This window comes from Gouania willdenowi, chromosome 24 (genome assembly GCF_900634775.1).
Source record: "Gouania willdenowi chromosome 24, fGouWil2.1, whole genome shotgun sequence".
NCBI classification, from domain to species: Eukaryota; Metazoa; Chordata; class Actinopteri; order Blenniiformes; family Gobiesocidae; genus Gouania; species Gouania willdenowi.
The window spans coordinates 22,276,562-22,303,993 of record NC_041066.1 but is presented as its reverse complement, the minus strand read 5'-3'; the positions used below and the strand labels follow the sequence as shown (position 1 = coordinate 22,303,993).

General features: G+C 35.2%; 2 protein-coding genes across 2 annotated transcripts; one reads left to right on the top strand and one right to left on the bottom strand.

The window, feature by feature from the left end:
* Positions 1–3,377: 3,377 nt before the first annotated feature.
* Positions 3,378–5,589, top strand: LOC114457535 (NF-kappa-B inhibitor alpha-like). The gene is made up of 6 exons (XM_028439466.1): positions 3,378–3,691; positions 4,159–4,264; positions 4,360–4,567; positions 4,659–4,747; positions 4,843–5,103; positions 5,192–5,589. The coding sequence occupies exons 1-6, from the start codon at positions 3,462–3,464 to the stop codon at positions 5,219–5,221; spliced, it is 924 nt and encodes a 307-aa protein (XP_028295267.1). The 5' UTR covers positions 3,378–3,461; the 3' UTR covers positions 5,222–5,589.
* Positions 5,590–7,188: 1,599 nt separating this feature from the next.
* Positions 7,189–13,880, bottom strand: LOC114457507 (proteasome subunit alpha type-6). Its single transcript, XM_028439411.1, has 7 exons — positions 13,702–13,880; positions 12,652–12,746; positions 10,906–10,987; positions 9,992–10,147; positions 9,721–9,899; positions 8,598–8,692; positions 7,189–7,396 (listed from the first exon to the last, which is right to left on the bottom strand). The coding sequence occupies exons 1-7, from the start codon at positions 13,775–13,777 to the stop codon at positions 7,339–7,341; spliced, it is 741 nt and encodes a 246-aa protein (XP_028295212.1). The 5' UTR covers positions 13,778–13,880; the 3' UTR covers positions 7,189–7,338.
* Positions 13,881–27,432: the final 13,552 nt, after the last annotated feature.

Below are 27,432 nucleotides of genomic sequence, written 5' to 3'. Positions count from 1 at the left end.
ACACAGAAAAACTACAAAAGTTAACAAAACGACAACAGAAATACACACAAAAAAACTCAAAATAACACTAAAAAACAACAAAATGACTCAAAAAACATACAAAATTATTTTTCTTTCAATGCCACAACTCTTATTTTTCATATTTTAGCTACTATATATGTGACAGATTTAGTCGACTACAATCTGTCATTTATAAATGAAATAGTCCTGATGACTACATTTCCTGTTTGTAGATCACCATGGAAATTCACCTGAAATTTAGCAAAAAGATAAGAAAATTGTGCAAACGCATTCTTCCAGTAGTTTGATAAGGTTTTTTTTTTTTGCAAAGTGTTTCCGCGATTCAGGAATATAAAGTGTGTATTAAAAAGGATGGGTATTTCCCTGACTGTTCTATGGCACATGCTGTTCTAAATGTTCTAAAGAAATCACTCTAGCTGTAGTGATTTCAACATACTGTGTTCTCCCACCTTATAAAAATTTGTGATTAGAGAAGTGCTGAAATCCTGCCACTTTCCTCTCTCTCTATTCTATGAACAAAACACACAACATGGCTAATAATAATGTGCATGTAAATATCTCTCACACACACACACACACACACACACTCATTTACACTGACACTGCGAGAGGAAATCTGATCTATTTGCTGTGTCGGTTATTCCATGGTCAGCCCAGAGCAGCAGAGGTGGGCAACTTTAATCCCGGGGGGGGTTTGTTTGATGGAAGGGCCACATTATGATTATTCATGTAAGCATTCAGAATAATGAGCAAAGGAAAACGTCATGTTGTGTGTTTTTCTGTGTAGGTTTGTCTATTGTGTACATTCATGTTCTCCTTTTGTTTATCTTTTCCTGTAAAGTGTATCCTTTTTGGAGTCATATTGTATATTTGTGTTGTCATTTTACATTTTTTTGCCTTTCTATTGTTTTGTTTATAGTACTGTGGGTTTTCAGAGTCATTTTTGGGTGTTTTGCTTGAAGTTGTGTTCTTTTGGTGGGTTTCTGTAATTTTGTATGTTTTTTGAGTCATTTTGTGTGTTTTTGTTGTCGTTTTGTGTATTTCTGTTGTCGTTTAATGTATTTTTCCTGTAAAATGCATCTTTATGAAGTCATATTGTGTATTTGCGTTGTCATTTTGCTTTTTTTGGAGTCTTTTTTGTGTATTTATGTTGTTTTGTTTGTTTGTAGCACTGTGGCTACAGTTTGCAGAGTCATTTGTGGGTGTTTTTCTTGACTTTTTGTGTACTTTTGTTGTCATTTTCTGTAATTTTGAGGTTTTTTTTGGTGTATTTCTGTTGTTGTTTTGATCATTTTTGTGTCACTCTTGCTATTGTAGTTTGTGATTTTATTGTCGTTTGTTGTTGTAATGCCTTTTTTAAGCATATTTTAAAATGCATGAAAAACATATTGACATGGTATTAATCATTATAAAACAATTTTTTTTTTTTTTTTTAATTTACATTCACTAAAAATCATGTCTATGTATCCCAGAATGCAACAGGGCCTTATAGCCAGCTACAGGTACAGAAACTACCAGCAGGGGTCACGCTTTTACCCTTTTGCAGTGCATTGCTCTTTAACCTACACAAGCTTTTATCTTCACAATATTTCATTATTATTATTATTATTATTATTATTATTATTTCATTCCTCCAAATTGGACATTTTCCCGGATTTCCTTTCTGATAATAGTCATCTTTTCTTAGTGTAATTGTAGGATTAAACAGAACTAAGAGTAGTAAACATGGTTTATAGTTAAGATTATGCATTAAAGCTATTAAAGATATTCAAATGTCAAACTCAATGTCCGGGGGCCAAATCCGGCCCTTTAGAGAATTTAAAAATGGACCCAGAAGAAAGTGAAAATGAGAATGAAAGCATTCATCACTGTGTGAATCACCAATTCATTCAGTTGCAGATAACTCACATATTCAGAATATTGTCAAAAATCCAGTATATTTGCAGGGGCTCATTTTCCCTGTGTGTACATCACACAACTGTGATCACAAATAGTCCATTTTTCTAAAAATCCTGCAATTTCTCACAAACAATCCTACAAAATTGCGCTGAATTACAGAAAATGCTCTGACAAAATCAAGTTTTGGGACTGATATCTGTCATTTGTTGGATACTGTTGGTGCCTTAAAATACACACACACACACATATATATATATATATATATATATATATATACATAGCCATGAAGCAGGTGACAATAAAGACATGGAAACAACAAATCTCAGACAAAAAAAAAACAAAAAAAACAATAGAACAAAATTTAGATGCTGAAAAAATAATGTTAAAAATGTGAGATAACTTGCAAAAAAGAATAAAATGTACTCTGCAAATAGACTAAGTAGACTACATAATTACATCATCAAAAGATGTGTGATAACAGGTACTTCCCCTCTTTATTTATCCCACATTTCCTATTATACATTTCTTTTAAACTTTTGCTTCACCTTTTTCTCTCTTTTGTATGTAGGTGGTGTGTGTGTGTGTGTCTCTTGTCTTATTTAATTAATATACTACTTGCAGTGTAGTCTCAATGACAGCTGTCTGTTACAAGGATTTTTTTTTTGTTACTTATTGCAATAAAGTATAAAAAAATTGTTAGTTAGTTTATCTTCAAAAAACAAACAGATTTTGTAGGAAAATATGCTCACGTTATTATTTTTTCCACTAATGCCATTTAATATTACTCATTATGTTGGAAATACATTTGTGAAAGTTTCCTTCGAGAGCAGGGTGTTTTTCAGCCTTGGGGTCGTAACCCCCTGTGGGGTCACCTGGAAATAAAACGGGGTCGGATGAAATGTCTAGTAATTACAAAATAGAATACAGATTAAAATTATGCATATATTTAAAAATGAAATTGTATTATTTATTTGTATAAATATTGTATTTACTTATAAAACAATACATAATTTCACAGAAATAGATATACAGTGTAAAACTATCTGAGCTGGAGCATTTATATCGCACTGATCTGTGTTTGTAACACAGTATAAAAATATGTTTAAAAAACCAATTTTAGAGGGAAAAAAGTCTCTGGGTTCGCCAGAAATGTGTAAATATAAAAATGGGGTCACGACCCGAAAAAGGTTGGGAACTATGGCCCCACGTACCCCTGTTTGGGAACCATTTGTGCTCCTCATTCATGCTCAGACAGTCATTAATGAAACGTCCTTTAACCTACATCAGAGGTGAAAATAGACCCAAGAGGAAACTACAGGTTTTCTTTCTGACTGTTTAATGGGGGGTTTCTCACAAAAGCACAGTCAGGTGCTTTTCTTTCTTTTCTTTTTTTTAAAAGATAACTCCAAGTGGAAACCCCCTTTTTTAGGCTCCGCCCACCCGAGCACAGCAAAGGCACAGCGCTCGAGCCTTCCGTGCACAGTCTGATCTGAACCTTCCCTGGAACACACTGAGCTCTTAAAGTGTCCTACCGAGTCGTCATGGACGTGCGCAGAGTGTCGAACCACAACAGGACGGATTACCCGCTGAGCATGGAGCACAAACACGGGAAAGTCAACCCGTGCCACGAGGATCGCTTTGACAGCGGCCTGGATTCACTGAAGGAAGACGAGCCGATGATCGATGCCGAGGAATCGCCGATATTCACCGACAAGGATCATGCGCACGAGTGCCAGCCTTGGATGTCCGTCGTGAGCGAGGACGGAGACACGTAAGTGGACCATTCACGCGTATTTACGCATTTTGGATTTTTACGCACCACGGGTTTTTATTTTATCTTTTTTTTTATTTTTATTTTTTTTCTGCACTTTGCACAATTTGAAAGTGTTAGACGATGCTTTTGGGAAAAAAAATGCGTTAAATTATAGTTTAGAAGCATTTTTTTGTTTTGCATGTTTGCAAATAATGTGTGTGCGTGTGTGTACTTGCTAAAAAAAATGGGCGGGGCTTAGGTCTCTGTGCGCGTTCAGGAAAGTCCCTGGCCTCGTGCCAGTAACTGATAAAGCATCAGATGTGTCAAGCCACAACTGGTGGAAATAACCTGACAAAAAAGTCCATTCTTGCGTAACGCCCCACGGCTTTGTTCTGCCATCAAATAACTACAGCCATTCAGGGTTTTGTTTTAAAATAAAAGTCTATTTTAAACTCATTAGATGTTTCTTCTTCTTCATGCTACAGGTTTCTCCACTTGGCTGTTATACACGAAGCTGATGACAACGTTCTCAATATGATCAAACTGTCCCAAAATCACCCTTTCCTCAACGTCCAGAACCATCAGAGACAGGTTCGTCCCAATTCCTCTGCCTTTGTTTAGAATTCTTTCACATTTGCCATTTTCTTGAACCCAGACTAACGTGTGTAAATTCTGGTTCTCCGCAGACTGCCCTTCACCTCGCAGTGATCACAGAACAGCCTCATTTGGTGGAGAGACTCCTGAAGGCCGGCGCCGACCCGCTTCTGGTCGACAACAGCGGCAACACGGCCCTCCACATCGCCTGCAAACGAGGCTCGCTTGCATGCTTCGGGGTCATCTCCCAGAACTGCCAACGGCATCTCAACGCAATTGTGTCCTTCCACAACTACAGCGGTAAGAAGCAGGACTAAAAAGCGCACATTTAACGGTAAATTATTATATGTATTTTGGCTGAGACTGACTCTCCCGAAATATTCCGCTACAGGGCACAACTGTCTTCACTTGGCGTCCATCAATGGCTTCGTTTCGTTGGTGGAAAGTCTCGTGAAACTCGGCGCAGACATTAACGCACAGGTATGTTCCGAAAAACAAGGAGAACTTTCCTACTAGGTTCTTGGTCCAAAGTCGCAAGTGTCAAGCTAACTTTTTCTCTACGTTTCTCCGAACAGGAACAATGCAGCGGTCGCACGGCGCTCCACCTGGCTGTTGACCTACAGAACCTTTCCCTCGTTCGTCAGCTCATCGATCTCGGTGCCGACGTCAACTGCTCGAACTACGGCGGCTTCACGCCGTACCACCTCACGTACGGCCGCCAGAACGAAGAGATCCGCTCGCAGTTGTTCGAGAGGACGGCTCACGAGCTGAGAGATCTTCCCGAAAGCGAAACGGACGAGAGCGACTTAGAGGACCTGGAACTATCGGAAGACGAGGTCAGTATCTTGTTTAAAAGCGTCAAGAATCTTCTTTTTTTTCTTCTTTCGTGCAACTCGCTAACATTGCGTCTGTGCTTTCCTACAGATGTACGACGACATAAAATTCGGAAAGTAAAGCACCCAAACCGCTTCTGCGGTGTTGAATTTCAAGCTGCTACTGGGTCCGTCCTTGACCCCTTACCCTGGATCGGGGCTCAAGTCCCTCGCATGTGCTGGCCCCCCCGAGGTCGCCAAGAAAACAAGAAGGAAGATGGAGCAAGTGTGGTCACGGTCACTGAAGGAACCAAAAAAAGACTGTCTGTCTGGTTGTAACTACGTGTGTAATATAATGTAAATACAAAGCTATTATTATTTTTCTACGTGTATAGAAAAAAAGTGTGAATTTCAACACTATTAACAAGTGTTGGAAATATTAAAGAACGTTTATGAATAACATAAGGATGGCAATGGCGTGTTTTCCTTGGTAAACTTTCCCAATCATGACTTGACTGTTGTGCAGCCATAAAAAAAGAGTTCAAACAACGTAATGAGGGGACTTCACTCAGACTTGTGAAACACACACACATAAATCCCACACTGAAAACACTATGGGATTTCCTATGTTGGGCGAGGTCACCGGGTAACTGAGTCATGGCGCTGAAAGTCCCGTCTAGGCACAGCAGGAACACAGCGTGCCTGAATATTCCAGAAGTGGAACAAGCCAGACAAGGGTAGAAATACCCAACAATTTATACAGACGGGGATTTTTTTTTCTTTCCCAAATATGGAAAAACGGGACATACCGAGTCAGGATTTAGTTACTTGTGATTAAAGTGCCAGGAAACCTTGCCAGAGATTGAATAACATTCCCTTATTACAGTAGTTAATTAATGCAGTAAAACCAGGAATTTTCTTGGAACCATTTAACATTTTCAAGTTTGAAGTAAACCAAGAACAAAGATTTTTTTTTTTTACATTTATGGGGATGTTTGCGTTACACAACAATTCTTTTCAAGTCTGTATTCATTCAGGATGTGGTAAACTTCTGCTGTATTCTATCTTTAACACCACAAATGTACAAAAACAGAAGTAAGAGACCAAAGGTGAAGTCATTGGACTGACTAAACAAGTGAAATGACTTGCTGATGACGCATATTTTATTGCGCATATTACAGAATTGGAGATTTTTTTTTATTTCCCGACTACGCACACAAAACAAAAAACACCCTCGGAATCATTAGATTTGTTCACGCAAATAATTGGATTCTTAAAAAGTTTTGATGTTAAAATATAAACTTTGCCGTTACCCAGAGGTGGCAAAAGTACTAGTCTTCAGTACTCAAGTAAAAGTATAGATATTTGAATAAAAATGACTCTAGTAAAAGTATTTAAGTTGCTCCCTTACTTGAGTAAAAGTAAAAGTAGATGCTACTAAACGTACTTAAGTAAAAAAGTAAAACAAACGTCCCTTCAATAATAAGACAGGGTTTTTAAACCAGAAAATTCAATGTTTTATTTTTTGAAGAACTCGTAGAAAACTGGTACATGAAAACAAGTTAAATCTGTTACCCTTCATAAACACCTGGAGAATTTAGCATTCAATTATAAATAAAATGTGTAAATAATATTTTAAGAGAAAAAAAAGGAGCAGCTTTGAGTTTAACATGAAAATGTTAACCATAAAACAAAAGGACCTGCCCAACAGAAAAAAAAAAGCTTAAACTACCAAAATGTTGCGTCTTTTTACGTCGTCTTCGAAGATCTTAAAAGTAACGAGCTCATTTTTTAAATGCAAGGATTAGAAAGTACAGATATTTGTTTAAAATAAGTGAAGTAAAAGTAAAGTGGCCAAAAAATAAACACTCAGGTAAAGTAAAGATACCAGAAAAAACTACTTAAGTACAGTAACAAAATATTTGTGCGTCGTTTAATTTTTTGCAGTCAGCCACAACAGGAAGCTCAGAGACAGAACTGTGCACACGCTCATGTTCTTAGAAACATTACCACATTGCTTATAAAACACAGGCATCACTTTACCAAAGCCAGGAGGGAAAAATGACCAAAGTGGGAGTGTTTTTAGGAAAAGGAGCACACACAGCACAGTGTTTTTACTCCAAAACTTGTTTTTATTCTTGAATCAAACGGTTGGTGAATGTACAGCAAACAAAGATAACACCAGCTTTTAGCATAGAGAGGAACTACATGTCCCATCATGCTCAACTCCAATCAGACAAGTGAAAGCTCGCTGCTCGCTCAATCCCGCTCTGCCAGGGCCATCAGGTGGGTGTCCACTTCAGACTCTGTCAGAATCCTGTTGGACATCATAAATTAAAGCAGCTTTAGCTTTACTGTATCCATATAATGCACATATGTAACGATAAACTGGTGACATACACAAAGAAAAGCTACAAGTTTGTCGCAAAGACTTGCAACCAAATAAAATAGTAAGACATATGTAATTAACAATTATTAAAATATGTTTCATGTCAAGCTTTCCCACATTTCTAGGGGTATACGGACACAAAAAGGGGCTCAGACGCCCACACCATAATTATTAAAACCTATATTTTCATTGATTAGGAAGCCTAACAAGGTAATCAATAGATAGGAAATAAATTAGATGATAGATAAGTTAGTTTTTAGTGTATTTTACAGCTGATTTAGGACTCATTAGCATTAGAGATGCTAACAGAAAGCGAACACGAGAGGAAGGTTAACTTTTATTAGGTTATTTATTTCACGCTCAGTAATTGTGAGTAATTGTAATTGACTTTCTAAAGATAAAATATTATTGTCATCTAATTGTAATTTGAAAAAATGCTGGTCACTGTAATAGTAACTGAATTGTAATTGAACACGGATAATTGAAAACGTAATTGTAACTTAACAATGTAATTGACCCCAACCCTGATCCACACATGATCAAATCATTTTCTACAAGTTAGATGTGGGACTTGATTAAAAAAAACATCTAATCTAATTAGAGACTTTGTAATTAATTAATTAATTAATCGTGATTAATGTAAATTAATCTCATAACAGTATTTGACACGAGAAGCAAAGTTTTTCTAAATTAACTGAATCAATGAAAACAATAAATGAGCTTAAACAACAAACCAGTGTTTATTATTTCCATCACTGAGTGCTAACATAATGTGTAATATGAATAAAGAATATTATGATTGCACAAACTTCAATTTAATAAATCTATATTCATGCTTTTCTGGATTTTTTTTTGGTAAACTTTCGAAAACAAAAAGTGTTTTTGTGTATTAAAATTTAAATAAAAAACAGCACTTAGTACAGAACATTCCAGAGAAGTGGAAACTGAACATTGTAAAAACTAATTGAAATATCTGTGGCATTAAATAAACAGACCAACTGATGAATTTTGTTTAAAAATTGTCTAGGTTCTACTGTTGTAGTCTGTGCATCAGTATTATGGGTATTTTTCTGCAAGTCAAAAATGGTGATTAATGCATTTAAGTCCCAGCCTTAATAATTTTTTTTACCTGAATTTAGGTTCCTGTGTTGTGATAACACCCACTTCCAGCTCCGAGGGCTTGAAATCGATGGAGAGAACAGTTGTTAGGCAGGAGATGGCCGTCTGAGAATGAGAAAACAAACAAAACATTGATTTAAAAAACTAAACAAAAACCGGGCTTTAATTGGAAGTTTTATTCTGAAAAACTTCCATTAATTAATAAAAAAACAGCGTTTTGCTGAGAATTTGTTACTTCATTAGATATTAGACGGGGGCAACCTTAAACCATTTTTTTGGAATTTTTGTTTTCTAACATTTAGCAGAAATCACTATTTTTAGCCACGCAACCACAGACACTGTATGTAAACATGCCAACACAATCACTTTCATTTTTAAAACAGGGTTCCTACAGCTTTAGTCAAATTAAATACAGGACTTTTTATTGCCATTTGAAATTGAATTTAAGACCAACTTCACAGTAAACATAATTGGGAAAAAACCAAAAAACAACAACAAAAAAAACATCAATTCCTTAGTATACATTTTTTTCTAGTGTCTAGTGCAGACGTGCAACTGGCGGCCCTAAAGTAAACACACAAAAATACACAAAATGACAGTAAAATACACAAAAAGAACCACACTAAAATAATCAAAATCATTCCAAAAACACAATATGACTAAATAATAGCCAGAAATCCATAAAACAACAAAAATACAAAAAATAAAAACCTTTCAGAAAAATCTACATTTTCCCACGTTGTTAATGCATTTAAAAAAATAAAAATAAAATAATGTTGGCATTTATTTTGAAATGTGAGACTATTTACAATCATAAAATCATGTCTTTTAAAATGTCTCAAAATTTAAGACATTTTAATGACAATTAAGATGTTATTTTTCGATTCATGAATTTAATGCCTTTTAAGACTTCAACCCTGTAAACAGAAGCTACGCTGAGAAAAAGAAGCTATACATGATGCACATTGGTTGGATGTTTGTTAAAAAAGAATCTACTAGATTATCCTTGTTGTTCATTAGTCACGTGCACGTGACTTGAAAGCTAAAAACATTCCTGGGAAACTACCTCCAAGTCCTTCTAATTACTTTCACATTGAAAACCAGTAAAACCAGCTGCAGATTAGAACTCGTACCTCGATGGTTTGCTCAAAGGTCCAGTCCAGTTTCTTTTTCACCTTCTTCTCCAGGAAGCTGGTGGCTTCCGTCTGCTTCACTCCTGCAGCCGTGGCCTTAAAGCCGCAGTAGTAGCCCGCCGGGTCACATTTATACACCTGTGGTCCCAGTTCCTCGTCGATGCCGATCACAATCATACCTGACGGAGGGAGAGAGGACGGAGGAGGGTCAGATGAGACTCTACACATACACACAGATGATCCACCACTGGAGAGGAACGGTCGTACTCACAGCAGCCGAGTGGTCGCATCTCAGCGTTCTGCGTGTACACTTGTGAGATGTCGGCGATTCTCTTACACAACATGTCCACGGGGATCTCGTAGCCGTACTTGTACTGCCAGTTGGCCGCCTCATAGCGAGCTCGCTGCACCTGAGACCTGCTGTCAGCTGAGAGTGATTTGAAAAAAAAAACACAACAGATGAGGCTGTTTATGTCCAACCAACACTTTGAAATCACTCTATCCAAATAACTATGACTAAAGAACACAGGTTTGGAAAAAGAAACATATTCCTGGCATTGTAATTTAGTTTCACTATTTTAAAAAAGAAACACATCGTATTTAGAACAGGGGTGTCCCACTTCTGATACAATATCGATATAATGCCAGCACAAATCATACATACTTTTAATTGTAATTTTATTAGATTAAAGTCATAATATTTCAAGATTAAAGTAAAATGAAACATGTATTATTAAAATATGAACATTCTCAGATTTGTTTTTCTTTTAATGTGGCCATAATAAGCTGTCGTAGAAAAGGTTTGATCAAGTAATATTAACAGAAAACATTAGTAACAGTAGATATGAGAAAAAAATGACTCATTTATTATTTACCAATGCGTTACATACATTTTAACCTTAAAACATAACATTCTACAATACACTAAAATAAAAAAAAATAAAAGACTGCAAAATAAACTCAATAAATCCAATAAAAACAAATGATCAGAGTGCTTATCGGAGATTTTAGATGCAGGCCAATATAATCTTAAGATTGTTATTATGGTGATTATGGATCGATATCAGATCAGGACACTCCTCGTTTAGAGCCAAAGAAAAAACGTTCAACTATATAAACGGTTAATAAAGCCCTTATTAATGAAAGGTAAAATATCAAAAGTCTGTATTTCACCCTGAAACTCACCCGTCATCCCAGACATTACACATCCAATGTTATCTGTTATTCTGAAAAGGTGGGTCACTGTGGAGGCGTCCAGTAGCTTGTCCTGCAAAACAAAGAACACATAGGTTGAATTTTGTTCTCAATGTTTTCAGAAGATTAACTAACGACTAAACTGCTAAAATCCATCATGGCAAATCAGATTGTCATTAAAGTGCACACACAGGGCTACTCAGTAAATCAAGGTTAGCATCAGTGGTTAACGCTCGGAGCATCTTTGTGACCAAACGTGATCGATTTCTGTGTTTTTATTTTTTGGGCTCTGAATATTCTGGTGATATTAAAAGTCCTATATTATTCTAAATCAACTGTTTTGAGCTTTTAACCTTGTTAAAATGTATTATTGGGCATCCTTCCTGCATCTCTGAACAATCCTCACTAATCCTGCTCCACAGTGAACATACACGCCCACTCTCTCGAAGCTAAAGACATGCAAGCTATCCCTGAAAAGCAGTGGGCAGCAACAGTAGCACCCAGGGATCAGTTCCATTTTTAGTAACCGTTATATCGCCTCGTATCGCCTTTGACTTGATTTGACGTGTTTGTGACACAATGTGACGCATCGGTTGGACAAAACAAATATGACTTTAAATGCACTATTCCTGTAGTTAATAGAGATGAGGAAGTAAAAAAGTGACTTAGCAGCTTAACACTCCAGTGATTGAAGCAGCTAATTTACTCCGCTGCTGTTGCGATAAACCCAGCATGAAGCGCTGAGACAGACTCACAATCACAATAGCCGCTTAAATATCCATGTGTTTCACTGTAATGTGCAGTTTTTTGGCCGAAAACAACAGTGTGTGGATAGCAAAAAAAAAATAGCTTTGATCAATGATCAAAGCTATTTTTTGTGAAAATAAAGCTTAAAATGCTATGTTGTTGGGGTTCTTAGAACAAATGGAGATGGGTGAAAATAGCATGATATAAGACTTTTAAAGGCTGGCTGTATTAATTTTTTTCCAGTATTAATTTTTCATTTTTATTTGCTAAATTCCAATGTCCTGTGTATAGAATAACATGCATCATACTACACTTAGTAACCTTGTGACCAAATTTGCCCCCTTGACTCCCATTGTAACCACATACGGTATCTTTCATATACTGTAATCATTACATATTATAATGCTTTTTCAACCAATACCCAATAGTGCTTTGAGATGACTTTTGTTGTAATTTGCACTATATAAATAAAGTTGAATTGAATTGATAGATCCAAGCCTCGACCTTCAAAATATAGGGAAAATGTGGTATAAGTGTAATGCCCCCCTACCAACCAGAGACCATTGCATAAGTTTCAGGGAAATTTCAGTGAAGGCCTGGATATATTGCAAAATGCTTTGCGTTAAAGCAGAACAAGGCTTATTTTTGGAGATATTGCATTTTTAGTATTTTTGCTGTTAAAAAAAATAAAAAAATCAGGGGTTGTCATGGCAAAAATTCCATACAAACATAAAAACAGTGCGAAAATGTATGTAGTATATCTCTAGACAATGTTCATGCTTTAAAAGGCTTTTATGGTTCCACCCTCATTTTTGGGAAATATTTTTAGGTTTAATGAAATCATAATTTTAGTCCAGTCTCATTTGTAGTATGTACTTTTTCCACAGCCTAAAAACATGTGACCACAGGAGTCAGTTTCTCTGTACATGCTGCTCATACAGAAACCAATCCACACAACATTTTTTATTATTATCAAAGCTTTTGACTCACCGGTACTTTTTTCTGTGTGACGACCACTGCACAGTCCTTTCCTCTGACTGCAACTGATGTCAGTCCGCCTTGGTTTATAGCCTTAAAAGCATATTCTACGAAAACAAAGAGCACACAGTGTCTCAGCAACCAACATTGGAAAATAAGATGCACCACACACACACAAGTACAAATGTATAATGTCAATAAAGGGCAGAAATAATCTGGGATGGCCACTAAACTCAATCTGAAGTGGGAATTCCATAAATAAATCCCATAATAAAATTTTATTTCCCCTTTGTTTTTTTGTCTGTGCTAGTTTGTTTTTTTTCCTCAGCCTAATTTGAATTTTATTTTTATTTGATTGTTTTACAATTATATGTACAGCAATTTGGTGAATACCTACATGTAAAATGTGCTATATAAACAAATAAAGTAGACTGCAAGCTGTGATTTACTGCATTTCATATACAACCACACAATTGAATTTGAGTAAATACGTATGTTTCAGAGTGCACATAGTGTTTACTATATCGCCCACCCGATTAGACTGTAAATACTAAATCTAAGACTTAAATTCGTTACTATTTCATGGAAAATTGGAAGTAAACAAAAAATGACCTGAACGTATTTAAAATTTCACTTTTAGAAATCCGAACAGCCGTAAAAAATATAATTACATTTAAATGAATAATTTATTGCTGAAGCCATATTTAAAACACGAAAAAAGTTGTGAAATAAGCTTTAAATGTCCATATCTCAAAGTGTGGACTGCATGATTCAGCTTACTTTTGCTGCATTGCTAACCATGCTAACTAGCCACCTAGCTAGCTAGCTTCTGTCCTATTATTTTGTTTAACAGATCGGCAAACACGTTCACATCATATATCATTTTGTACACAACTACACACAAATCCACGATCACACATCCCGTTTATTTCACTTCCCCGCGGTGAAATATTTGAAATATAAATCGGGCGAAGCCAACCATGACAGAGCATTTAGCTAGCTAGCTAGTAAACAAGACGAGCCCAAAACCCGGCTTCTGCACAAACAAAGCTCATCACTGACCAACTTGATAAAGCCTTCCTTCAGGAGAAAAGATGGTAATGTGTCGGTCAAAGCCTGCACTCGAGCCTCGGGACATCTCAGAAGCTTCAAATTTACGGATAAGATCGTCCGAATGAATTGAAGTGCTAATTTGACTTCATGCACAATTTTTCCACCCGGAAGTTGAAGAGAATGGACGGAACCACATCCGGTTCAGAGTGACGGCGCTTGTTTCCATAGAGACAAAAACTGTAAAACTCAGACCAAAAACATATATAAAATACTTTTCGAAAAATCATGTTTAAGTGGTCTGCAAATGTAAAAAAATATGCAAAATGACTTAAAAAACAAACAAAACTACATTGAAAACACAAAACAACAACCAAAATGAAAAAACTCACAAAACAACAATAACATACAAAACAAAAATATACAAAAACAAACCCTCCAAAAACAAACAAAACAACAGTAGAACCACACAAAACAACAAAAATGAAAGGAATTTACACAAAAAACAAAATCATACAAAACAACAGTCAAAACACACAAATCCTTTGCTCTTTCCGAGTTATTGTTCATATTGGTCATTATTCTAAATGCTGACATGAATGTATATAATGTGGCCCTCGGATCAGACTATCACATTTTTGTGGCCCCTGTTGTGATAAAAGTTTCCCATCTCTACATTACAGACACTTCTTCGTGGTGCAAACCATTAAATGAAAAACTACTCAACACTCCATCAAGTAACTCTAAAAAGTGAAATATGTTCCATGCACAATAAGGTAAGGTGGAAGTTATACAAGGTAAGTACTATGTAAAGTAATATGTGTCACTAATCATTGTGATGGTCCAAGGTTTATTGAGGTGAGATCTTATAAAATCTAATCAACGCTGTGCCAAAATGAAAGCAGTATTTCAGGTGACTCAACATATTTTAATCTATACAGCAAGAAAAATCATTAACTGTTAATTATCCAACAACTTGTTCTTAAAAGGAAGTATGTTGTTTTATTACCAGACCACATGATGATGATGGATCTTTCTAAAAAGTCCAATTCCTTCCTCCTTGTTCCTGAAAACGTATGTGCATAACCAGGGCGTTTCTTCTGGTTCCATAGAGCAGATTAGAGGATGTTTGCACTCATATTTTACAAGTTATACTTACATGTTTGGATTATGACTCATGGGGTGTCATACTGTACGATAAGTCACATTCATAGGTTTCATCTTGGGTTTGCAATGCCAGTTGTGGTCAGTGGTTTCATTGTAATAAATCCCTGTTTTTATTGATCACTTTTAATACAGCAGGGGCCACAAAAATAATTATTTGTCCCTGGAGCAACAGCGGTGTAAAAAAAAAACAATTTTTCAATCTTAAAATTAGTTGACTGTTCGTGCCACACACACATACACACAAAAAATAAATTTGAATTCTAAAAAGAAACCCAAATTGTGCATTAGGACCTGCTGTCTGAACGTTTAGCTATGAAGCTCAACTCTTATATTAAGCCAGTGCAATTACGTCTCTATTAGCTAACATCTCTCTGCTAGCATTTCTCTATGAGCTAACATGTCTCTGGTAGCTAACATGTCTCTGCTAGCATGTTGTTGATAGCTAACATGTCTCTGCTAGCATGTCTCTGGTAGCTAACATGTCTCTGCTATCATGTCTCTGGTAACTAACCTGTCTCTGCTAGCATGTCTCTGGTAGCTAACATGTCTCTGCTAGCATGTTGCTGGTAGCTAACATGTCTCTGGTAGCTAACATGTCTCTGCTACCATGTTGCTGATAGCTAACATGTCTCTGCTAGCATGTTGCTGCTAGCTAACATGTCTCTGCTAGCATGTTGCTGGTAGCTAACATGTCTCTGCTAGCATGTCTCTGGTAGCTAACATGTCTCTGCTAGCATGTCGCTGGTAGCTAACATGTCTCTGCTAGCATGTCTCTGCTAGCATGTTGCTGATAGCTAACATGTCTCTGCTAGCATGTTGCTGGTAGCTAACATGTCTCTTATAGCTAACATGTCTCTGCTAGCATGTCTCTGGTAGCTAACATGTCTCTGCTAGCATGTCGCTGGTAGCTAACATGTCTCTGCTAGCATGTCGCTGGTAGCTAACATGTCTCTGCTAGCATGTTGCTGATAGCTAACATGTCTCTGCTAGCATGTCTCTGGTAGCTAACATGTCTCTGCTAGCATGTCTCTGGTAGCTAACATGTCTCTGCTAGCATGTCGCTGGTAGCTAACATGTCTCTGCTAGCATGTCTCTGCTAGCTAACATGTCTCTGCTAGCATGTCTCTGCTAGCTAAACTGTCTGTGATAACCTCTAATTCACCTGCCTCTGCATATTCAACATTTGAACCTACTTTAACAGCATCCCACCCACTGACATCTTTTCATCCTGACACCATTTACCAACCTCCCCCTCCTCTGCCCTGATCTCAACCTTTCTTTTCTTTTTTAAAGCTGTGTACTTTTACTCCTGAGACCAGAAAGACCCCCGCCCCCCAGTCACATGGCAAGAGGCGTAGGGGGGAAGTGAGAGCAGATTTCTGGAGTGCAGGGGGATCTCCACCATCGACGAAAAAAATCATTTAAATACATATTCACAGAGAAAAGCCACAGTTGGGCTAATGTTTTCCATGAACAAAGGTTGAAAAGTTTAAAAAAGGTGAGAAACATAATTGAGAAAACCCTCTGAATGAAGTGTGAGGGACCAAAAACCACGAGTCATACTGATTCGCCCACAGCTTTATTCATAAAAATACATGTCGATTTCTCTGAAACATCGCAATAGTTTTTTATCTGCTGAGATTTTATTGGTTTCTACATAAAAATAGAAACATGATTTTAACTAACTGGGGGGGTATTTCATCAAACCCAGCTCAGAGTTAAGGAAAAAGGAGATTTCTGTTATACTTATTTTAAATACCGCTTTAATACTGTATTTTAAAAGGAAATTAAACAGAATATCATGGTAAATGTTTTAATAGGGCTGGGCAAAAAAATTGAATTAATCAATAAATTGAATTTGTAGATAAAAACGATTTTTATTTTGCAAATTTGAGTTTAAAAAAAAAATATATATATATTTTTTTGTTTTAATTGTAATGTTACATGTTATAGAATATGTAGTTATTACAGCAACAAAGCTAGTTCTATTATTTTATTCTTAAAAAAAAAAAAAAAAGTTTCAAAGTTTCATGTACAGCAGGCCTAATCATGTGCATCCACCAAAATAACACACTAAATAACTCCAGGAACACAGAAATGACAGAAATATACACAAAATAAAAGACAAAATACACAAAATGACTCCAAAAAAATACAATATTACAGAAAAATGTACTAAATGATGACAAAAACACTTAAAATAACTCATTAAAAAAACAGCAACAAAATTACACCAAAATTTACAAAATGACTCCAAAAACACACAAAGCAACAACAATAAATGTATACAAATTTATTCTAAATTCTTGTGGCCCCCGCTGTGATAAAAGTTGCGTATATCTGAGGACTTTATTTCATTTGTAAAAACCAACCACTGGTAACTCACTGGTAATCTAGGTCAAATTCTTATTTTGGACCAAATGATTTATGAATATTATTTAATGAGTTATTGTGGTGCCACTGGTAAACTTCCTTGTAGTACAAAGACAAAGACAAAGTGCGTGTACTGTACACGTGGTGAAAGACCAGTTATGATACTGTAAACGGTCCAACTGTTACAGGAATATCCTTGGCTCAAAGCATGTAATTATTATAATTTATGATGTTTGAAATGTCTAATACATTGTTACGTCTGTCAAGGAAACGATGGTTTGTTTGTTTGTTTGTGAACAGTCAGACTCACAAATGAATGGACAGGTTTTAATGGAATTTTCAAGAAATATCCAGAATGGGAAAATAAACAATTGATTAAATTCTGGAGGAGATCTGGATCAATATACTGATTCTGGATCAGTTTAATAAACCAATGATTCCCTATGTTCAGCTCTTTCTGCTGGTTCTACAGCGCCTCCTGCTGGTGACGTTGTGCCTTTTTTTTAAAAGTGTAAAATAATCTTGATACCATGTGGTGTTCATTTTGTTGACTTAAATAAAATGTTTGGCATAGTTTTCTTCAAATATCTATTTTTTAAAGTGATAATAACGAGACTAAGACTAATTTAAGAATTTCGTTTTTTTTTCTTTTCTTAAATTAATAAAAACGAAACAAAAAATTTGGTCACAAAATCTAATCAGATCTCATGTGATCATGTGTTCTTATGCGTTGATCTATGAATTATAAAGTTGCGTATGCTAAAATGAACAACTTTTTTTTTGCAAAATTTAGCAACAAACCATGTTTAAAAATTGGTTGTGAATTTTTAACTTTTTACCAGATTTACAGCAATATTTGTGAAATTTGTTTTATAATTTTTTTTTCATAAAAATATTTTGTCAATGTTAAATGTAGATTTAAATATCAAATGTAAATCTAAATGTTAAATTGTGAAACTAAATATTTAGCTAATATGCAAATTCACCAATACTACCAAAATAAAAGCTCATTGACGTGAACTGGTGCTATTTCACCTGTGACATTTAGAATTAACATTTAACATTTAGATTTTAGATTTAGATTTAACATTTAGATTTTAGATTTAGATTTAACATTTATATTTAGATTTAACATTTTTATTTAGATAAAATATTAACATTTAGATTTAGATTTACCGTTTAGTTTTACAATTGCCATCATATTTTTACGAGAAAAAAAAGCACAAATTTCTCAAGTATTGCTGTAAATCTGGTCAAAAGTAACATACATTTTGTAACAAAGTTTCTGTTTATTTTAGCATGTGCAACTTTCCAATCGGCGTCCCATAGTGATCACATCAAATCTCTCTGTGTATTTATAAACATTAATACCATCCTATATCAGGTTGAAATAGTATTTTAATCTTTTAAAAAATGCACTACTTCTATGCTTTTTAGCTTTACTCGACTGTTTTCTGTAATTAACTTTGTATAGGAAACATGTAGATTTGGGGCCGTTTGCTGCGTTTCTGAACATTTGGGGAAAAATAGATGAACTCATCATCTACTGAGATGAACTCAGATGAACTCAGAAAGATGAACTCATCTTTCTGTAAAAGTGGGGGGTGTTACAACACTCTCATCACACCCTGTGGTGAAGCCCCATCAGGTCAACCCACAGCTCCACAAACACTTATTAATAACACTTGTGTTTTTAATAAAAATGTGCTTCTTTAACATTCATGTCAGCATTTAAAATAATGACCAATTTGAACAAACACGCAGGGTTTTTGATGTTATTTGGCATATTGAAGTTGTAATTTGGGGTATTTTTTTTGTCATTTTGTGTATTAATATTGTAGTTTTGTGTGTTTTTAGAGTCATTTTAGTGTATTGAAGTCCTTTTGTTCACTTCTATTGACATTTTGTGTGAATTTTGACTAATTTCATGCATTTTTGTGTGGTTTTGGAGTCATTTTAGTGTTTTCTAAGTCATTTCGTGCATTACTATTGTAGTTTTGTTGTCACTTTGCATATTTTAGTTTTCATTTTGTGCATTTTTCTGTTGTGTATTTCTTATAATAATAATGTCATTATTGTAATTCTGTGTGCTTTTGTTTAAATCTGTGTTTATGGAGTCCTTTCAGTTTTTTTATTGTAGTTTTTGTTTCCATTTTGTGTGTTTTTTGAGTCATTTTTTGTGTTTTTTGAGTCATTTTGTGCAATTCTATTGTCATTTTGTGTGTTTTTTGACTAATATCATGCATTTTGTTGCCATATTGTGTGGTTTTTGAGCCATTTCAGTGTTTTAGGAGTCATTTAGATTTTTCCAACTCATTTTGTGCATTTTTATTGTAGTTTTGTGTGTTTTTCTTTCAATTTTGTGTGTTTTTGGTGTCATTTTGTGCACTTTTATTTTAATTTTGTGTGTTTTTGGACTTATTTAATGTGTTTTTGAAGTTATTTTAGTATTTTCTGAATCATTTTGTGCATTTCTATTGTCATATTATGTGTTTTTGTTTCCTATTTGTGTGTTTTTGGACTAATTTCATGCGTTTTTATTGCCATTTTGTGTGGTTTTGCTCCCACCGGTGCCAAAGTTTGATTTAATGTAGTTTGTGTTGAGTTCCTCCCTCAAACCTGTCAAATTCTGAAAACCTCTTAAGCTAAGCATTGTTGTATGCACTCTGTTTAACTCATTTGTGTTTTGTTCAGCAGAAACTAGAGGAAGAAAAGGATAAGCAGGAGTAATTTTCTGTCATTTTCAATTGCTTTTGTTGCCATTTTGTTTGTTTTTGTTGCTATTTGTATATTTTGGAGTCATTTGAGGCATTTTTGTTGTCATTTTCTGCACTTGTTGTCATCATTTTATGTATTTTCCTGTCATATTGTGTGTGTTTTACATTTATTTTAAGCACCCATTTTGTTCTTTCTGTGCAATAGGTCATTGCTTCCAACCAGCTCTTTCCATTACCACACAAAGTGGCACCAAAATCTAATGTGTGGTGTTATGAAAGCTGCAAAAAAAGAGCTGAATTTACACGAAAGCCTGCAGATTGTGGAAGTTCTGAATGTTGTGCAATTGCAACATGCACTGTGAAGAAACCACTGGCTGTAATAAACAAACACAGTTGTACCGTGAGACATGCTAATGATTTATCTTGTGGTTTTCTGCTCAGCACTAAAGTAAACAGCAAATATGAATGAGTGGGATTAGGTCAGGTAAAGCCACACTATACTGCATGAATGTATTCATGACACACATTTGTTTGCGTGCCTTTTTTAGAACAATTCAAGATGAATGGTCTGTGGTAATAATAGTGAAAGCACTAAAGGGGTCAAAAAAAGCTCAAACTAACAAACAGATGAAATCCCCGTAGCACACATTTAAATTGTGTTTTAAATATACATATAAATATGAATATGCAGAGAGAAATCTCCATGAAAGGAGTATTGGATGAGTAATTCTGTGCAGTCTTATAATTCATTTTCTGTATTTTTATTGTCATTTTGTGTGTCTTTCTGTTATTTTTGTTGTTGTCCTGTATGTTTGTGTGTCTTTCTGTTATTTTTGTTGTTGTCCTGTATGTTTGTGTATTTTTGTTGTTATTTTGTATATCTTCTCTTAATTTTTGTGTTATTTAGATGTATTTTTGTAGTCTTTTTGTGTATTTTGGTGTTTTTTTGTATATTTTAAAGTAATTTTGTATGTTTTTGGAGTCGCTTTGCCCATGAACCTATAAAATAAAATAATGTAATCAAATAATGACTCAAAAAACATACAAAATGACTCCAAAAAAACAAAATGACATAAAAATATACAAAATAACAACACCAATACACAAAATAACCACAAAAATACACCTAAATAACACTAACTATACAAAATAACAATAAAAATGGGCAACTAACCTCCACATAAAACATCTAAAACAATCTAGAGTACATTATTCAAAGCTTAAGGAAGTAAATAACCCGTCTCCTCTGTGCCATAGAGCAGCAGGAAACCCAAAACCTTCCTGTTTTTTTTTATTTTCAGGGCCTGGGACATTTCACATCTACAGGCACATTCACACAGACTTTCTGGTAGGTTTTTTTAAGCGATACCTCAGTCATACTTTACTCACTGTATTACCTTCCCTACAGCCAGCAGCGTCTCACACGGTAACAATAAAAAAAATCACCTTGACAACAGAAACGAGAATAGAACAAGTGTGGACAAGATGCTGTTTCCAGTAAAAGACAGTCATGACTTCAATTATCTTCATTAAAAAATAATATTTAGGTGAAGCAAGTTTGAAGAATTAAAAAAACCAAACATGCACACTGTAACACCACAGCTAAAGTATTAGCATCCATTAGAATAGAGACAACAACAACTTCTATCCACAAAATTATGATTGTTTGATCAGATGGCCACGCTATCAATATTCATGTCAGCGTTTTGTGTGTTGTTGTTCATTTGAGTATTGTTGTGGTTCTTTTGTGTGTTTTTCTGTCATTTTTGTCATTCCTTTTGTGGAGTTTTGGAGTCATTTTGCATTTTTTTTTACTGTCGTTTTGAACATCTTTGTTGTCTGCGTGTTTTTTGTTGTTGTCTGTGTGTTTTTTGTTGTTGTTTTGTGTGTTTTTGCTGTTTGAGTATTTTAGTTGTTCTTTTGCAGGTTTTTTTGTCAGCCTTTTGTGGATTTTTGTTGTTTTTTGTGTATTTTTAGTGTTGTTTTGAACATCTTTGCTTTCAGTTTGCGTGTTTTTTGTTTTGTGTGTTTTTGTTGTTCATTTGAGTATTTTTGTGGTTCTTTTGTGTGTTTTTCTGTCATTTTTGTCATCCTTTTGTGGAGATTTGGAGTCATTTGCATTTTTTTTTACTGTCGTTTTGAACATCTTTATTGTCTGTGTGTTTTTGTTGTTGTTATGGGAATTTTAGAGTCACTACATATTTTTATTATTATTTATTTTTCTTTGTTGTTGGTTTCTGTGTTTTTTGTTGTTGCTTTTGTTGTTTTGTGTGTTCTGACAATTTTGTTTTGTGTGCTTGCCTTTGGAGTCATTTTGTATATTTTTGTTGTTATTTTTTTCTTTATTGCTTCGTGTGTTATGAATTATTTTGTGTGTTTTTGGAGTCATTTTGTGTGTTTATGCTGTTTTTTGTGTAGTTTTGTGTGTTTTTGGAAGTATTTTACTGTTTTCTGAATAATTTTGTCCATTTCTGTTGTAATTTTCTGTGTTTTTGGACTCCTTTCATGTGTTTTTGAACTCATTTCATATGTTCTTGGAGTTATTTTGTATTTTCTGAGTCATTTTGTGCATTTTATTTATCATTTTGTGTGCTTTTGGACTCATTTACATTTTTTCCTAAAAAGTACATAAGTAATCTTTATTTATAACACGCTTTTCTCAGATAAAAAAAAAAACAACCACAAAGTGCTTTACACAAATTTCAGTATCATCCTGTCTAAAGAGAACATGGAAGAACAGCAACAAGCAACATGGGAGACAAGAACGGGAGAACTGTTTAAAACTGTCTAAATGCATGGAAATCACCCAAATAACAATCTTTGCTGCCAGGCTTTTACCACTTCTCTGGAAAAACAAACCAAATATAACAATAGTCACACAGTCTTACTACTTGTGTATTGGAAGGGAAATATAATCTACATTATACCAATCCAATTAGCCTTGGGGAACCGTCTCAAATTCAAGGCTACGGCACACAAACCTGAACAGTTGCAGAATATAAATGTGAATAAAAACATCTTTTTCTGCCAGGAAAAGACAAAATTCAAATGCATTTCCATGTATTTCTTGCATTCTTTGAGGTTTTAAGAGAGAAACAAACCGTGCTGCGTTGCATATTATACTGTTGAGCTAAACATTAAACCAACAAGTTGGAAATGAACACGAACAAAGGAATTTTCTATGTTCGATCAAACAGTGCATCTTTATAACCATGTCAGGTGACTGCAAGGGTGACTAGCCCGAGTGAGCTGATGCTATGATTCATACTCATTCATTAATTATATACTTTTATTGTCTACAATAAAAAAAACAATGACAGTAAAAAAGGCTTAAATTTGTGAAGCAATTTTTGGGAATTGTGAAAATAACCGAGATGAGACAGTAATTCCGATAAGATCAGGCTGTAATTTATTGTTGCTAGCTGGTGAAAAACATGCAAAAGGAATACGTTACATTTTCAAACGCATGAACATGCAAAAACCTAAAAAAATGCCCATATTCCCTAACGGGCTCAAAGTTTGGTGCTTTCAGGAGATTTAGTCGCTGTGAGCTAACAATACAAGCTAGGTTGTCAAACCAGAAAGATTGATTGTTAGCTTAAGGCTACTCTGGAGTTTTTTATTTCTAAAGAAATGCCCCATCACTGGAGCTTTGACTTTCATTTCAGCTGTGAGATGTTATGAAGAAAACAGGAATGTGCTCACAGAGGACTGGTGGAGTGGAATTTTTGCTGGGAATTTCCCATTAGTGTGTGTGTGTGTGTGTGTGTGTGTGTTTGCACAGCCGTGCTGTGTGTCTCAGAGCAGGGATAATCCAGTCACTGACTCAGGTATGAATCCTTCAATTTGAACAAGAGCGACTGGTTATTCGTGCAACGGTGAGCAGCTAAACTGGAATTTTTCACTTTAGTTTTTTTTTTTTTATTACTGTTGTTGCTTTGGAAACGATGCAAGTCAATAACATTTGAAATAATCTAAAATATAAGGCTGTGTTCAAAATGGCACACTCCATACTATACACTACATACAAACTCAATGAGTATATACTGTCTACAAGATACTGTAAGTGTGATTAGGATGATGAGCGTTCCCACTGAAGAATACTATACTTCCAAGTTTCCCAAGATGCATTTGGAACCTACGATGACCAAAACCTGAATCACACTGAGGCTAAATATCTCTGTTGATTCTCCATCTTTGAAAGTTCTGGAAAGTAGAATATCAACATGTGCTCATTTGATCCATAAAACTCATGGAAACACATTTTATGCCGACATCTCACAGATTTTCAGAGACCCTCCATTGTGCTACTGACAAAACTTCCAGTTAACTTTAAAACAAGAGCCCTATTTACAAAAAATAATGGAAGACAAGAAGAGATCCTTTTATTTTGAAAAGGGGATGTTGGATTTTTTAGCTTGAGGCGGGTGTCACGGTCTGAGTTTACCTCCGTACTGAGATTGTAACCCTAACTTAACCCTAACATAATCCAATAAACAAATTAAACACGTGTCTGTTCACTTTGACAACAAAACTAAACAAAAATGAATACATTTTTTTTAGCAAAAATTAATTTTTCGGTAGTGTGCATGAGCATATACAATCTCAGTATGATGATATCACTCAGTCTGTGACACCGGTGTCATGTACTGAGTTCACATGGTACTGAGATTGTATATGCGCATGCGCGCACATGCGCACTACCAAAAAATGAATTTTTGCTTTGAACGGACACATGTTTTATTTGTTTATTGGATTGTGTCAGGGTTAGGTTAGGGTTATAATCTCAGTACGGAGGTAAACTCAGACCGTGACACTGTTCCCAGGACCATTTTACGTTCGGCTTGCAATGCATCATGGGACGGTTGAGTATCACTAGTGTGCCCACTGTGCAAACTTAAAAATTTCCAGATATTGCATACATCCGGGTATTTCTCACTTACTCAATCTTTTCGTGCTATCTAATGTGAACGCACTACATACTAATTTTGACATCAGACTTAGTATGAGTAGCACGCAGAGGTGAAAGTAACAAATTTTAAATACTCACATTACTGTATTTAGATTACTTTTATGGCTACTTGTATTTTTTAGAGTACATTTCTAAATCAGTCATTTTACTTGTACTTAAGTATGTTTTAAAAGAAGTAATTTGCTACATTTTTACATCCAACCGTTACTGAGTAAATTTAATATGTTTTTGTTTTAAAATGATTAACGGACATTGTGAAACTACAAAAGAATGAAATGACCAGACGACAATCAAATGCATCACATCATAGCCGACCAATCAGATTAAGCGTAACCAAACAGCATTAAACAGAGGTTATCTCATAAATGTAGCTATACTTAGAGCCTGAGAATTTTTTTTTTTTAAAATTTTGAATCAAATTCATTGGTGTTATTTAATTTTTCAAAAGAACTGTAAATTTTGACAAAGCTTTTATTATAAAATAAGTTTTTATGCTTTCATGAGGAGCTTTTTCATACGTTTCGATATTGGAACGTATCGCAAACGCACGTGGACCAAAGAGGACACTTAAAAAATTACTACTGCCACATTAGACGTGAAACAACACACGAACATGAGTGTCATAAGGAGGTTCGTAGCGTCCATGTTTCTGTAGCAAATTCTCACGGAAGTTACGAGGCTCCAAAACGACCTCTAATGGAAACACGTTCAAAGCGACATTTGGAAATATCGCTTTTATTTTACAAAAATCTGCAACGAAAACAGCTACGAGAGAAGAGAAAATCGACAGAATTCTCCCTGCTTTCGATTTGAAACCAGACATTTTAGGCCATATTCAACTGCTTATTATTAAGTTACAAAACCTTCAATTCATACAGGGTAATTTTAGGCACATTAAAGTCTATTTAATGTCAATAAAACTGAGCGCTCGTAGTTGAAATCAGGTGTAAAACCCATGATATCAGCTTTACAGCTCAGGGTTTGTTTTTCCTCTGCTCTACTTACACAAAGCTGTATATTTACAGAACGTTCCGAGTCTTTCATCTCCCTTTTATATTTCCTCCACACAAAAGCACCCCCACCCCCCCACCCCGACACCCCCCCAATGCCTCCTGGTGCCATTACCACACCAGCCTGTTTGTCCATCATGACACACAAAGAGAAATATGAGAGGAAGAACAGAGGGGAGTAAGTCAGGCCATCTATTGTCCTGATGTGAGGATCCAACGGGGATGCACAGAGAGGTGACAAATAACAAAGTACATATCATTTGTTACTGTACTGAAGTAGTTTTTTTTTTTTTTTTTCTGGTGTCTGTACTTTACTTGAGTGCTTATTTTTTAGGCAACTTTTTACTTTTACGTCATACTTTTTAAAAAAATATCTGTACTTTCGACTCTTTACATTTTAAAAATCATCTCGTTGCTTTTAAGAGCTCCAAAGATGACGCCACGACGTGAAAAGACGCCACATTTTTAGTAGTTTGAGCTTTTTTTCTGTTAGCTTTATGGTAAACATTTTCAAATTTAAAAAATGTTAAATTCAAAGCTGCTCAGGGTTTAATTGGGCAATTGCAATTTTCTTTGTTCTTTGAATATTTTATTAACAAATTTACGGAAGAGGATTAGGGCCACTGGGGAAAAAAACCCCCCAAAAAACAAAAAAAAAACAGTCAGTTGTGGAAGAAGAAAAAAACATCACAATTGCAATCAAAGTAGTTTTTTTGTCTGATTTTTTTTTCCTTTTTTGTCTTCATTTGGATTTAATTTGATCTATAATTAGTGCTAAATTATCCAGGTGTTAAAGAAGGTAAAATATTAAACTTATTTCCATGTACCAGCTTTCTAAAAGTTCTTAAAAATGTTAAACTCTGGGTTTTATTGAGCATTTTCACTCATTTTATTTTTTGACACATTTTATTTATTATGAATACTAAATTCTCCAGGTGTTTAGATTCAAAGGTAACATTTAACTTGTTTCCATGTACCAGTTTTCTGGTTTAAAACCTTGTTTTTTTTAATTAAGTACATTTAGTAGCATGTACTTTTTTTTTTCCATTCAAATAAAGGAGCAACTTGAACTCTTTTACCAGAGTCATTTTTTATTCAAGTATCTACACTATTACTTGAGGACTACTGACCAGTACTTTTGCCACCTCTGTCTGATGCGCATAGAGCAGAGGAACGCAGAGGAATTCCCCCTTGAAGTTGAAATGTTTGCAGATGTGCTCCTGGCTATGCCCACTGCGGCGTCCAAAAAAAGCTTCCCCTTCCATCCTCTGAGTCCTTTTGTGTCTTGTCTTTGTGTCTTTGTGTCGTGGCCCTGCCCCGCATGTTGTAAAATCATTAAATGGAACACATGGCAGCCGTAAAAATTATATACGCGGGCCTGCAGTGGAACGGCGAGCAGGACGTGTATCATCATGGTAGGCCTGAAAAGACCATTATCCTCCTCCTGGCAGCTGGGGGAGAGCTTTGGCTGCAGGAAAGTTTGGGGGATTTCAGAAGGGAGCTA